Source organism: Herpailurus yagouaroundi, unplaced genomic scaffold, assembly GCF_014898765.1.
Source record: "Herpailurus yagouaroundi ecotype Mexico unplaced genomic scaffold, PumYag 77, whole genome shotgun sequence".
NCBI classification, from domain to species: Eukaryota; Metazoa; Chordata; class Mammalia; order Carnivora; family Felidae; genus Herpailurus; species Herpailurus yagouaroundi.
In genome coordinates, this window is record NW_024412388.1 from 6989389 (window position 1) to 7003358 (window position 13970).

Sequence of the window (13970 nt, forward strand, 5' to 3'; positions counted from 1 at the left end):
GCCCGGCAGGGGCTCAGTGGTGCAGCTGGGCTGGGTTAACTCTCCGGGAGTCTGGAGAAGTCTGGGGGGTCATCCAGGTGGCTCAGGGTTCACCCCCCTCTGGAGCAAGCTGTGAGAGCTATGAAGGAAGGTTCTGGATAAAAACCTTGAGGAACCAGAGTCCAGGCTGCCCACCGCCACCCGCCCCCCCCAGGGTTTGGCTTTTCTGAAGTCTAGGCAGTTCCACGTGGAGTGTGGGGATGATTCAGCCAGAGAAACGTTCCCGGACCACCTTCTCTTGGGAGGCTGGACCATCCCCCCCAGACAGATTTCCAAGGGGCGGGCCAGCAGGAGCAGGGCTGAGCAGGGTGGGTGGGTCAGGCTATTTCTGAGGGAGCACGGAGCCAGCTGCGCCAGGAGTCGCCCACTGAGGCCAGCGAGGCTGCTTCGGGCACTATGGCGGTGGGTAGGGGTGTAGGAGCGGCCGAGGGGGAGGCAGGCCCCACCTGGGGCTGTCCCGCCTATCCCCTCAGCCGGGCCCCCCTTCTCCACTCACAGCTGAGCCCCCAGCACGCCCGGGCCGGGCTGTGCTGAGTCTGGCTCCCCAGGGTGGTCGGTGTTTTGCTTTCACACAAGGGCTCAAGAGGATGTGCGGTGGAGGGTAAACAAAGAGCTATTTTTATCGCCTCATTGTTTCCTCTCTCAGCATCCTAGCTCCCAGGCCAAGGGACACCTCAGTCCTCCCTCCTCACACCCGCCCGCCCGCCCGCCACAGGCTCTGGCCTGCCAGGTGCCCCCAACCAGGCCACCGCGCTCTCCCTCAGGGGCGGCCTCAGAGCCAGTCCACAGATGGTGGCCGAGAGTCTGGGAAGGGACACAGAGGGCGCCAGAGCCAGGCCTGGGAGCCCCATGGCCCCCCCGGGTGTCCCAGCCTGTCTCCCCCCACCCCCCGACACCTGGCTGTATCGACCCATGGCCTGTTCAGAAGAAACCCCTAGAGCTGCCCCAGCCCCTGCCTCAGGGGAGGTCGAAGTTGGGGGCACCTACCGCCTGACCAGGGGGGACCTACCGCTTGACCGGGGGGACCCCGCTGCTGCAGTTCACATACTCCAGGCAGCAACCCTGAGATAGAGCCATTACTACTCCCGTGTTCCACATTGGGAAGCAGGCTTGACAACATCACGTGACTTGTCCCCATCAAACAGCTTGTAACGGGGCAGAGCCTGGACTGGAACCCAGGTCTGTGCAGCTGAGCCCAGAGCCCAGGAGGGCCTCCCCGACAGCAGCTACTGCCTGAGGCCTACAGGGGCATCATCCCACTGCTCGGGCTTCAGTGCCGGGAGGGAACCCTGGGGGCCCCCGGGGAGGCTGAGGTCTGTGACCCGATCTGAGATCTGGGAGGGCCCAAAGGAGGGCAGGGAGGGAGGGGTGCCGGGGGCTCGGGGCTCGGGGCTCTGCAGCTCCCCGTCCTCCTCCTCCTGTTTGCTCCGAAGCAGAGCCTGTCTGCAGTGGGAAGGAGCCTCTGGCTGTGATGGGTTTTTTTTAACCACTTGATCATGATCAAGGATTTAATTTTATCCCCTTCTCTGGCTGGCTCTGATTCTATTTGGAGTTCAAGCACGAGCTAGTGAGCAGGAGGGCTCCCTGGAAGACAGGACGCCCGCCCCCAGACTCGGCGAGGCCCCTTCTTGCCTGTCCAGCCTCCACAAGGTCCCTCCGGGGGTCCCCCTCGGCTCTGCAGTTTCCGGAAGGCTGAGGGGACGTTCCAATTAACGCCCTTCTCCCCGCCTCCTCCCCCTGCCCTGCAAAGCTGCTTAGCGGAGGAAGAGGCCTGGGGTGGGTCAGGGAGCAGGAGGCAGCTCTGTCCCTATGAAGGGATCGTCTTAGCCTTTTCCTCCTCATCAAAAAAGCATTTAACAAGCACTGACTGGACCTGGGGCCACACTGCTCCCCTCCAGGAGCTGCACACAGGCCTCGTGCCGAATGACTTCTAAGCAGAGGCGATGGGGGTGTGAGCCAGTGACCACCCACTGTGGGCAGGTCTCTGCTAAACTAGTCATTTTCATCAGCTCATAATTCTCAGCAACAGCCTCATCCCCATGAGGGATAGATGCTCTTGTTTTTTGGTGGTTTTTTTTTTTTCCATTTTTTGGCAGATCTTGTTCTCAATCCCACCAGCCGGCCTCCAGGGCCCTCACTGTCTTCCCAGCTCCCGGCTACGGGGACATAAAGGTTTATACTGTGGCGGTAAACAGTACAAACCCGGGTCAAAAGAGGATTCTGTCTGGCAGGGGTTGGGTTCAAAGCATTCTTGCGTAGAATCTGTCGAAGGTGCAATTGTTTTTATTATTATTCCCATTTTACCGATGAGCAAGTGAAGGCCGAGGCCGGTGCCAGAGCACAGAGGTCACAGTAGGGAGGCAGGGCTCCCATGCGAGCCTGCAGTCCCTCATCTCTGAGCTCTGTCGCTGACCTCACGTGGGGACAGGTGTCTTCGAGGCTAGGCTGCCAGACGCTGGCCAGGGGCTGCGGAGAAGGGAGAAGCGCTGACCTTGAAGCAAATTATGTTATTTCCTCATCTGTAAAATGGGGACAATACCATCCTTGCCTCACACACGACTGAAGATGGCAGAAATACAGGGCTGTGCACCCGCACACGGGCAGCACCCGCCACACGTTCCCTGCGTTGTTGAGACCAGGACGAGGGAGTTACCTGCATAAAAGATGGGTGTGGAAAACCTCCCTCCCTCAAGGGCCGAGGCCAAAGGCCAGGAGGGGGAAAGTCTCACAAGTTCTGGGTCTGAAGTCGCCTCCTGGGACTGTGTACGTGGGGCCAGCCTCCCCCACAGGTGTGCAAACAAGGCAGCCCAGGCAGGGCAGGATGGGGCTTAGGCCCTGTCAGCGGCTCTCCTGACCTCCTTGCCGGGCAGGACCGCCCGGTCCCTCTGGGAAACCGGTCTCCAACGTCAAGGAGAGAAGTGAAGGCCGGGCACCTGCTGATATTCAAAAAGCATCTCACTGCCTTTATCCTTTAAGGAGGCCTTTGTTTAAATTAGGGCTAGCAGTTGTCGTCCCCACAAGCCTCCCAAATCTCCTCAACACCCAGTTATTGCCCAAGGAAAGGGAGTTCCTTCAGTAGAGAGAGAGAGAGAAGCGTGTTTTCTAAACGCGGCCTCAGGTCAGTCTGTTTCCGGGCAAGGGGTGGGTGCGGAGGGCAACAGGGACGTTGAGAGAGTGATGACTGGCCCGTGTGGGTGTGGCAGGTGGGTACTGGTAGGGCTCCCGGCTCCGGGAGCTGGCTCCTGCCCCCACCACTGAACCAGGTGCCCCAGAGGGATCAGTTTCCCTGCTACAAAGGGCCCTGTTCAAAGGCTGGAACAGCCTGGATTCTCGAAGCTGCCAGTCACCTGCAGGGACAGGGAAAAGCACTTCATAACTCAACCGCCCTCCCCCCCAGGGCTGGGAAACACCAACAAAAGGCAGGGTACCCTGCCCCCCCCCCCCCCTTCTCAGCTCACCCGGCCTCCCCCAGACTCAGCCTGGCCTCCGGCTGCCTCAGGCCTCAGCAGACCCGATCCCGGTGGTTGTGGTCATTTCTGGCTGCATGCACCTGTACCCAGGAAGGTGAACCCAGAAGGCCGCCTGCTGTGTGGGCCGAGGGACCCTGAAAGACGCCACGCGGCCCCCAGTGTGTTTCCTGGGCCTGCTGTGGTGTCCCAACTCCTCTTTCTTGCTGGCCTAATTCCCACAAGAGACACAACCGAGTTAGACAACTCTGGGAGGGCGCCTCCCTCCCGGGTCCGCTCCCAGGGTCTCTGCTGGGGGCTGGGCAGTGGCACCAGGGCCAGTCAGTGCCTCCCCCTGCTCAACTGCTCAGTGTAGAAGAGCAGATTAACGCCAAGGTTAACTCCCGACAGTGCAAATCAGAACACAAGTAATTTACCTAACGTGAGCCCTTGGAGATTGTGTCTCTGTAATGTCTGGCTAACACAGCTGTCTTTTTAAAAATTTTTTCCTCGGGGCACCTGGGTGGCTCAGTCGGTTAAGCGTCTGACTTCGGCTCGGGTCATGATCTTGCGGTTCGTGAGTTTGAGCCCTGCGTCGGGCTCTGTGCTGACAGCTCGGAGCCTGGAGCCTGCTTCAGATTCTGTGTCGCCCTCTCTCTCTCTGCCCCTCCCCCCATCCTCTGTCTCTCTCTCAAAAATAAATAAACATTCAAATAAATAAAAACCTACAGAGAAAGGCAGTCCAACTCCATGTAAAATACCCTGGAGGGTATCCAAGCAAAGCCTAGACAAGCCCTTTTTAGAGATCTTTCAGAGGTGACGCACATCTGGTCACCGTGTGGCCTGTTAGGTGGCCTTCAACATCTGTCCCAATGCTAAGAGTGAATGATGTCGATTGGGCCGTCCGTCCTCAGAGTCTATAAACCCCACAGCGTTTAGCTCCCAGTGAAACTCTTTGAAAAGGAAATAGAAGCAGGGAGTCCATGTAAGTGGGGAAAAAAAAAAAAAAAAAAAAAAAAAGGAAGACCTAAAATGGGATGATGAAGGGTGGAAATGAAACATTCTAGAAAATGCTTCCAAAGCAAAAATTCCTAAAGCAGAAATGATTTCAGCTTCTAAACTTGAATATACAGCTGAACAGCAATAAATCTCCCACTTCTGGGATGACGGAGGGGCCGGATATTCTGTTCGGACTTTTGTTACAAGTAGCCCAAGACCACTGCCATCACACAGGGGGCTGGGGTGTCTAGGATGGAAGGGCCCCTGCACTCTTGCAGGTGCCCAGTGTCTGCTCGAGAGCACAGAGGGGCAAGGTCACCTCTGAAGGCTGACCTCAGTCCAATCGAAGACGGTATCAGAATCTCCAGGTCAAAAGGGGGGCTCAGCCTTCCAGGGACCTGTCAGCTGGGCAGATCTCGGAATTCTTCCAAGCCCCGAGTCACCCTCCAGGTCACAGACAATCAAACTAGCAAACATGGTGTTTTCGACCCTCCCTGTGGTGCCTCCTTGGGGAGAGAGGGCCCAGCAGCGGAGCCCATGCGACATGGGGCAATCAGCGAACGCACCCAACTCCGAGGGAGGTAACTCAGCTCACACACCAAGCTATTAAAAATCTTTATTGTTAATTTTTTTTTCTCCAACAGATATATTTTCAGTTGAAATATGGAGCCACAGAAACACCTTCACTTTTCGTGTTCAGATGGCAAGACAGACCGGGGCCATTGCTGTTACAAGAGGGAGGCCCTGTGACCTTGACAAGGACAGGCTGGGGCACAGACACACCACTGGCCTGGACACGGACCCTTTATGGGAGCTGCAGGTACACAGAGAGGGGGAAAATGGCAACCTGGTACTGGCACCTGGTGACAGATGTCATAACCTGGGGGGAGGGGGCTCGCAAAAGCTGACCTTTCCCCAGGGGCTCAGCTGGAGGCAGGACACTGAGAGTGAAAGTGTGTGTGTGTGCTCACACATGCGCCAACTGCCTCTCCTGGAGGAGGATGCTCTCGGGCCCCTGTTGGTGCCTCCATAGTCCCCGCTCCCTGGGGATCGACGCTCTTTGAAGGTTAACCTAACCAGGTCAGCTAACCAGGCCCACGTGCGGAGGAGGTCAGGGCCATCTAAGTTGTGACACGCGAGTCCTTCTGGGGCAAGGCTCACAGCACAGCACGAGCCGTCCACATAGCCCCAGGGCAGCTCCTGTGATCCGTACAGCCCCAGCCCTGAGAAGGGGGAGTCTGGCTCTGAGAATCTTCTCTTGGCTCTGGGTACCTGGGGCAAAACGGGGGCCTCAGCCATTTACTGTCTCGGGGGAGGGTCCAGGCTCCCGGTCCCTGAGGTCCCCATCTTCCTCCACCTCCCCACCCAGACTCCACTCTGGTGAGAGACACAGGGAGAAGGCCAGGCTCCCCCCGAGGGAAGGAGGAGGGCAGGTGGGAAGACCTGGGGCTCTCACCGCCCCTCAAATCCGGCTGCTCTGCCTCTGTGTCTCTGGGGACCCGGGCCGAGGGCCAGCCTGGTGGAACCTGCTCAGCGAAGGCCCGGCCAGCTGTCTCAGTCGGCACTTCAGAAGCAAACAATGTCTGTTGCAGGCTGACACGGAGAGGGACCCTTCGGTTGGATATGAGGACTCCAAGCCCGGGCCAGGGCCTACTGCCCAGCGGCAGGTACCCTGGGAGCCTGGCTGGCGGAGGTCAGGGCCGGGTGTGGAGACCTAAAGGCCTCCCGGGCCTTGTGAGCCAAGCTGGGGCCTTTGTGGGGGTTCTGGGCTCCCGGGCAGAGACCTCTGCTCCACTGTGGGGTCTCACAGCCAGGAGCAGCTCCTGCCCTTTACAGGAGGAGCCCCAGATGAGGCTTCAGGAAGTAGATATGGAGGGATCGGCTGAAAGGTCAGAGCCACCCGCTGCTCTACTCAGCAGGGACAGGCCAGAGAGGCCCAGCCCCATGCGGAGGGGAGCCCCACAGCTCCCCCCGGAAGGGGGCCTGGCCGGGTGCCAACGCATGGAAGTGATGAACATAAATCCTGGCTAATGGTCACCTCTGAGCTCTGGTCTGCTCCTACAGGACAGCACAAACCTCCTCGGGGGCCCTCTTTTCCAGCTGTAGACCCTGCATGGGGCCTCGGAGGTCCCCTTGCCAGTGGAGCCCGGTGTGGGCATTAGAGCAAATGCACTCGCCAGGTGGACCCCCGGACTGGAGAGACACCGCCCGTGCGGCCGAGCCGGGGGCGCCCCTGGAAACGGGAGTCGCGGATGAGCCAATGAGAAACCAAATACAAACACACATATCAAAATCAAATCAAATGCAAACACAAACAAAACACGTGAAAGCAGCAGCAAGCTCTTTGTGTAATAAATATTGCAAAGCGCACTTGGTTTCTTTTTTTTTTCTTTTCAAGTCAAATATAACAACCAATGTCCCAAACCCTGTTTTCAGCATTGAAAAGAGAGAAGCTGTTGCTATCAGCAGAACACCTGCAGCCAATCAAAGAAAAAAAAAAACAAACACCGTTTCCCACTAGCTGGCCAATCAGAATCCTTTTCCAGTTTAAGCAGCCAATCGGGCCCCTTCACATTCCTAAAAAGTGACCTAAATAAAGCACCAGATCTCGGAGAGCTTCCTGGGAAGCCATATACCGAGGAGCAAATTAAAAAAAAAAAAAAAAAAAAAAAAGTCAGAAATAAAAATAAAAGGTTTCTGTTGGTCAAGATTTAAAAATAAAAGGGTTTCTTCCTGCAGCCAATCATGAGTCCGTCCCTTTAAGCCAATTGTAACTGCACCACCGGTGCCTCCTTCGGTGCCAGCCCTGCTGAGTGACCCTGGAGTGGGGTAGGGTAGGGTGTAGGGGCAGGGGGAATCGGGAAGGTGATCTGCTGCCACTCGGCTGGCCGAGGTCCACACAGATCTCTTGGCCCTTGCCAGCTTCCAGGGTGTTCCAAGGGGTTCACAGCTACTGCCTCCGGTCCTCCGTCTCCGACCTGGAAAATGCCATCACCACGTCCTCCGCACCTGCACACCAGGAGGAAAGAGCTGTTGGTTGGGCCTCGGGTGTCAGGCTGCAATGGGGGCGGGGCAAGGTGGCTCGGGCACCCGTGACAGCGTTAGTCCAGCACAGTGCCAACTGCTTCCAAAGCAGCCAACCGCCTCCTCTCTGGGCCTTTCCTACGGCCTGGCCAGGGGACACGCCACCATAGGGTGGCAGGGCTGCGGGGGCGAGCCTCAGAGGCTTGCTCAAGGCTATGCCACTGAGAAGCCTGTGTGACATGCACCCAGGGCTGCAGGTCCCAGAGTAGGGCTCTGCTCACATCGCTTCCTCCCAGGTCACCAAAGCCAGAGGCCTTCGGGAACCTTCCTTTTTCTTCCGAAGACTCGCGTCTTGATCCTTTGGAGGTTCATTAGGATTTCTAATAGCCATCCCTCTTTGCCCACACCTAGCACCTGCTCAAAAGAGCACAGCCAGGCCCATTTCTGGCCTGCAGCCGGCCTGGCTCCTACGGAGATAGAGAATAGCCATAATCTTTATTACTGTTATTTTTAAACATGGATTTGAGATTCTGGTCCAGGCACCCATGAAATCACTTCCTTTGTCTTGTTTTCCATAAGACAGGCTCTGACATGCAGCCAGAAAAGGCAAGAGGGAGGAGGGAAAGAGTTCAAAACACTGACCTGCCGTGGCTACCCAGAGCTGCTCAGGCAGAAGGAGGCCGAAGGCAAGTGAGCTGACCAGCAGGTCCCGACCCCTGCTGGACCTGGCCCTCCCTGGGGCCTACGGCTTTCTCCCCTTTTCTTTCCTTCCTTCCTTCCTTCCTTCCTTCCTTCCTTCCTTCCTTCCTTCCTTCCTCGTATCTGTTTTTAGTTTTATTAAAGCTTATTTATTTATTTTTGGGGGCGGGGAGGCAGAGAGAGGGGGGAGAGAGAGAATCCCAAGCAGGCTCTGTGCAGAGCCTGACGTGGGGTTCGAACCCACGAACCTCGAGATCATGACCTGAGCCAAAGTTGGACGCTTAACCGACTGAGCCACCCAGGCGCCCCTTAAGATTAAAAAAGAAAAAATCTCTACACTTGACTTGGGGCTCGAACTTACGACCCCAAGATCAGGAGTCAATACGTTTACCGACTGAACCAGCCAGGCCCCCCTCCCCTTTTTCTAAAGGGCAATTCGTGGTCAGGCCCTGAACAATAATCAGCTGCCGTGGCCTTTCTGACAGACTTCTCTTCTGTCCTGCCGGAGGGGATCTCCCCAGGAGGGGAGGATGAGAAGAACAGACACAGGCAAGGCCCCGGAAGAGGGGGCGGGTGCGGGTGGTTCGTGGCTGAGCTTCCGGCCTGTGAAACGGTGTCCGCCTTGCCCCCCACCCCCCGCACGGCGCTGGCCGTCTTCCTCCACGCCGCCTCCTCCTTCTTGCTGCCCCTGGAAACCGAGGGGTGGGAGCCCCCCAGCTGCGGTGCTGCAGGAGGAGGGTCCTCACACAAGGAGGCAACGTCGCGGACGTGTGCCTTTGGCCATCAGGTCGCCACGGTGCTGTCAGGGGAGCCAACCCTGCCGCTCGCACCCCAACCTGCCTTGACGCGTTTCTGCCGTGACCCGCACAACTTCTATTCCTGAGAAGGGGAACAAGCTCCTGGGAAGAAGCTCAAATCCTCTGACTTCTTGGGATGGGGGCTCCTTTGCTTGGGAAGCCCTACGAATCCTTCCCCTGTCTTCTCGGGAACATTCTGTTCTCGCCTCAGTCCTAGGACCACGAAATATCACTGCAGGCAGCATTTTCCTAGCAACCACAGAATCCAAGATGACATCATACCCTGCATGGCAGCTGAGCTGGTCACCTAGCAGATGCCGGCTCTTCCCCGGGCGATGGGGAGGGGCAGGTGGGGGCTGAGAGAGGGGAGGAGAGAGCTGCCTGGGCTGCGGCAAGGAGAGGCAGCCACTTGCTTCTTTCCTTGCCTGCCTCGTGGGCTTTCTCACGGGGACCTTAAGCCTCTGGACTGAGCCGCAGGCACAAAAGTAGCCCTGGCCACCCCGGGAGGGAACGGTGAGTCTGCGGAGGGAACGACCACGGGCTCCCGACCCCGCAGGCTGCCTGGTGTGCACACCTGGGCTAGGCTCTGAGTTGGGGGAGGAAGTGACCTCCTCAAGGTCACACAGGGACCCCGGTGACTATTTAGCATGACACCTGAAGGTGGAAGAGGATCTGCCAGAGTCCCGCTGGTGCCACAGTGCCAGCTGGTCGCCCGTCCCTGGCTGGGGTGGGGACATCAGCAGCTTGCATTTTTAGAGCCTCCCACTCTGCTGCGGGAGCTGGGTGTGGAGAGGGCCCGCAGAGCTGCCGCCCAGCCCGTGCCCTGTTCTGTTCCCAAAGGACCGGCTGTCTTCCGGGCCTCGCCAAGCGGGGCAGGCCCTTCCAGAGCATCGTCTGACCTCTCCTTATCAGTGGCTGGCCTGCACTACGACGGCCTGGCCAGGAAGCACACAGGCCTCCGGGCAAGGATGCTGCTCCCCTCCCTCCTCTTCTCCGGGAAATCTGGGCCAGCCACCTACCAGGGAGGGCGCGCTGCTCGCTTAGCTGGCAGAATGGAGCTCTTAGAGCTTCAGAGCCAGGAAGGGCCTCAGGTTGGTCCCTGCTGTCCTTCCTCCTTTAAGGTTCAGTATGTGGCAGCTCCCTTGGGTGCAACTGTTGCCGGCAATCACAAGGCTCAGAACAGGAAGGCCCATCCTGCCGCCTCCAGGCTGTCCGCTAGGTTTCCTATACCATTTTACAGATGAGGCTGTGTCCACCCCATTGTTACCTCTGCTGACACTGTCTGGACTCGGGCCCGAGCTTTTGTGCACCCCTTTCTGCTGGATGCAGGTGAGCACAGGAGGGGAGAAGCTGGCGAGCCTCCTGCTCACACTCTCGGACACACTGAAAGATAAAGATGGCCAAAACCAGGGGTGTCTGGGCGGCTCAGTCGGTTAAGCGTCTGACTCTTGATTTCGGCTTGGGTCACAATCTCACAGTTCATGGGATCGAGCCCTGCACTGGGCTCTGTGCTGACAGGGTGGAGCCTGCTTGGGACACTCTCTCTCTCTCTCTCTCTCCCCCTCCCCGGATCACACTCTCTCTCTCTCAAAATAAATAAATAAACATTAAAAAAAAAAAAAAAAAGATGGCCAAAACCAGATGAAAGCATCATGGGAAAAGAGAACCACACCAGTATCTCTTATGAATATAGATATTCATTATACCTGTGTTATGCAAAAACATTCAACAAAGTACTAGCAAACCATACAGCAATATATAAAAAGGATTATATACTCTGAACAAGTGAGATTTATCCCAAGATATGCAAGGGTGTTCTAACCCCTGAAAATCAACTCATGTATTACAGCCTACCAATACAAAAACAGGGACGAAAACCATACAATGGTCTGAATAACACAGAAAATACATCTGACAAAATTCAACACCCCTTCATGGGAAGACCCTCCCTCAACACATCTGGTATAGAAGGGAGCTTTCTCAATCTGATAAAGGGCATTTATTAAAATCCCACAGCTGTGATCACCCTTAATGGTGAAAAACTGGAAGCTGGGCCCCCCCCCCCCCCTCACGGGGGTGTTTGCTCCTGTCGCTTTTTTTTTTTTATTTTTTTTAAATGTTCATTTACTTTTGAGAGAGAGGGAGAGAGAGAGAGAGATGTAGAGTGTGAGCGGGGCAGGGGCAGAGAGAGAGGGAGACATAGAATCCGAAGCAGGCTCCAGGCTGTTAGCACAGAGCCCGATGCGGGGCTCAAACTCACAAACCGCGAGATCATGACCAGAGCTGAAGTCGGACGCTTAACCGACTGAGCCACCCAGGCGCCCCAAAATCCTATCACTTCTATTCAGTGTTGAGTTGAAGGTTCTATCCAGGGCAACTAGGCAAGGAAACAAAAGATATCCAAATTGGAAAGGAAGAAGTAAAACCATATTTGTAGATGACATGGTTCTTGTATATAGAAAATCCTAAGGAATTCACTGAAAACTATTAGGACTAATAAATAGTTTGAAGTTGCAGGATACAAAATCAATATATAAACACTGTTTGTATTTCTTCTTTTTTATTTTAATGTTTATTAATTTTTTTTGAGAGAGAGAGAGACAGAGAGCGAGTGGGGGAGAGGCAGAGAGCGAGGGGGACACAGAATTCAAAGCAGGCTCCAGGCTCTGAGCTGTCAGCACAGACCCTAACGCAGGACTTGAACTCACAAACTACGAGATCATGACCTGAGTCAAGTCGGACGCTTAACCGACCGAGCCACCCAGGCGCCCCTCATTGTTTGTATTTCTATTCACTAGCAATGAAGAATCTGAAGATGAAATTAAGAAAATTTCATTTATGGGGTACCTGGGTCACTCAGTTGGTTAAGCATCTGACTTCGGCTCAGGTCATGATCTCATGGTTGGTAAGTTCGAGCCCCACGTCGGGCTCTGTGTGGACAGCTCAGAGCCTGGAGCCTGTTTCAAATTCTGTGTCTCCTCTCTACCCTCCCTTGCTCATGTTCTGTCTCTTTCTCTCTCTCAAAAATAAACATTAAAATTTTTTTTTAAAAAAGAAAATTTCATTTACAATAGCATCAAAAATAATAAAATACTTAGGAATAAATTGGACAAATGGACTGTAGAACTTGTACTGAGAAAAGTACAAAACATCACTGTTGACAACATCCTGGAAAGGCAGTCAACACAACTCCTATCAAAATCCCAGCTGGCCTTTTTTGCAGAAATTGACAAGCTGCTCCTAAAATTCACATGGAAAATGCAGAGGATCCAGAACGGCCAAAATTGTCTTGAGAAAGAAGAACAAAGTTGGACTCACGCTTTGGGATTGTATCATTTACTCCAAGGCCACAATAGATAAGACAGGGTGGTACTGGTGTTAAGGGTAGCCAGGCTGATCAATAGAACCGACCTGAAAGTTCAAAAATAAATCCCCGCACTTAGGGTCAGTTAGGTTTCGACAAGGGTGTCAAGACAACTCAGTTGGAGAGAAGGCAACTGGATGTTCATATGCCAGGGATGAACTTGGACCCTTACCCTGCACCATGTACAGAAATTAACCCAAAATGGACCAACGACCTAAATATAACTGCCAAAATTATAAAATTATAAGACTATAAAACTCTTAGAAGAAAACACCGGAGTAAATCTTCATGGCCTTGGGTTAGGAACTGATTTCTTAGATAGGATAACCAAAGCACACCCAAAGAAAAGAAAATATAGATAAATTGGGTTTTATTGAACTTAAAAATGTTTATGTTTCAAAGGATGCTACTGCTGGGGCGCCTGGCTGGCTCAGTTGGGAGAGCATGTGACCCTTGATTTTCAAGTCATGAGTTCAAGCCCCGTGTTTGGTGTAAAGATTACTTAAAGAAAAGAAAAGAAAAGAAAAGAAAAGAAAAGAAAAGAAAAGAAAAGAAAAGAAAAGAAAAACTTTAAAAAAGAGAGAGAGAGAAGCTTTAAAGAAAATGACAATGAGAAGACTTACATTAAAAAAAAAAGTGGAGGGGGGTGCCTGGGTGGCTCAGTCGGTTAAGCGTCTGACTTCGGCTCAGGTCATGATCTCACGGTTCATGGGTTTGAGCCCCACGACGGGCTCTGTGCTGACAGCTCAGAGCCTGGAGCCTGCTTCAGATTCTGTGTCTCCCTCTCTCTCTGCCCCTCCCTGGCTCACACTCTGTCTCTCTCTCTCTCTCAAAAATAAACATTAAAAAAAAAATAAAAAAAAAAAAAGTGGAGGGGCATCTGGGTGGCTCAGTCAGTTAAGTGTCCAGCTCTTGGTTTCAATTCAGGTCATGATCTCATGGGTGGGATCGAGCCCCACGTTGGGCTCTGCGCTGACAGCAGGGAGCCTGCTTGGAATTCTCTCTCTCTCTCTGCCCCTCCCTCCACCCCCACCCACACTCATGCATGTGTGCACTCTGTCTCGCTCTCTCAAAATACATAAATAAACATTAAAAAAAAAAAAAAAAACGAATGGGAGAGCATATTTGCGAGTCATATATCTGGTAAGGGACCGGTACCTGGAATATATAAATAAACACAAGTCGATAATAATTAAAAGTCCACTCAATTTTTAAAATGGGCAAGGATTTCGAATAGAGACTTAGAGATTTTTCCCAAAGAAGATAGAAGAATGGTCAACAACCACGTCAAAAGATGCTCAATTCAACATCATTAGTCACCATGGAAACGCAAATCAAAGATACAATGAGATACCACTTCACAGCCACTAGGAGGGCCAGAATCCAAAAGTGACCATAGGAGCTAGCAAGGAGGTGGAGACGTTGGAACCCTCACAGCTGGCAGAACATCAAACGGGCTCTCCGGCCCACTCCACCCTCAGCCACCCCCCTTAGCAAGGGCCCGGCCATCCTCTGGTCGCTCAAGAATCCTGCAAGGGATCCTCCCGATCCCCCCACTCCCATCCCATGCAAGCGCGCGCACGCGCACACACACACACACTC

The 13970-nt window shown here is 54.2% G+C and overlaps 1 protein-coding gene across 1 annotated transcript in view; it reads right to left on the reverse strand.

The window, feature by feature from the left end:
* Positions 1-5084: 5084 nt before the first annotated feature.
* Positions 5085-13970, reverse strand: part of CTNNBIP1 (catenin beta interacting protein 1) — a 30549-nt gene continuing 21663 nt past the window's right edge. The window contains exon 6 of the mRNA XM_040460686.1: positions 5085-7493. Coding sequence (XP_040316620.1) covers positions 7435-7493 — 59 coding nt within the window. The 3' untranslated portion in view covers positions 5085-7434. The remainder of the gene's footprint in view (positions 7494-13970) is intronic.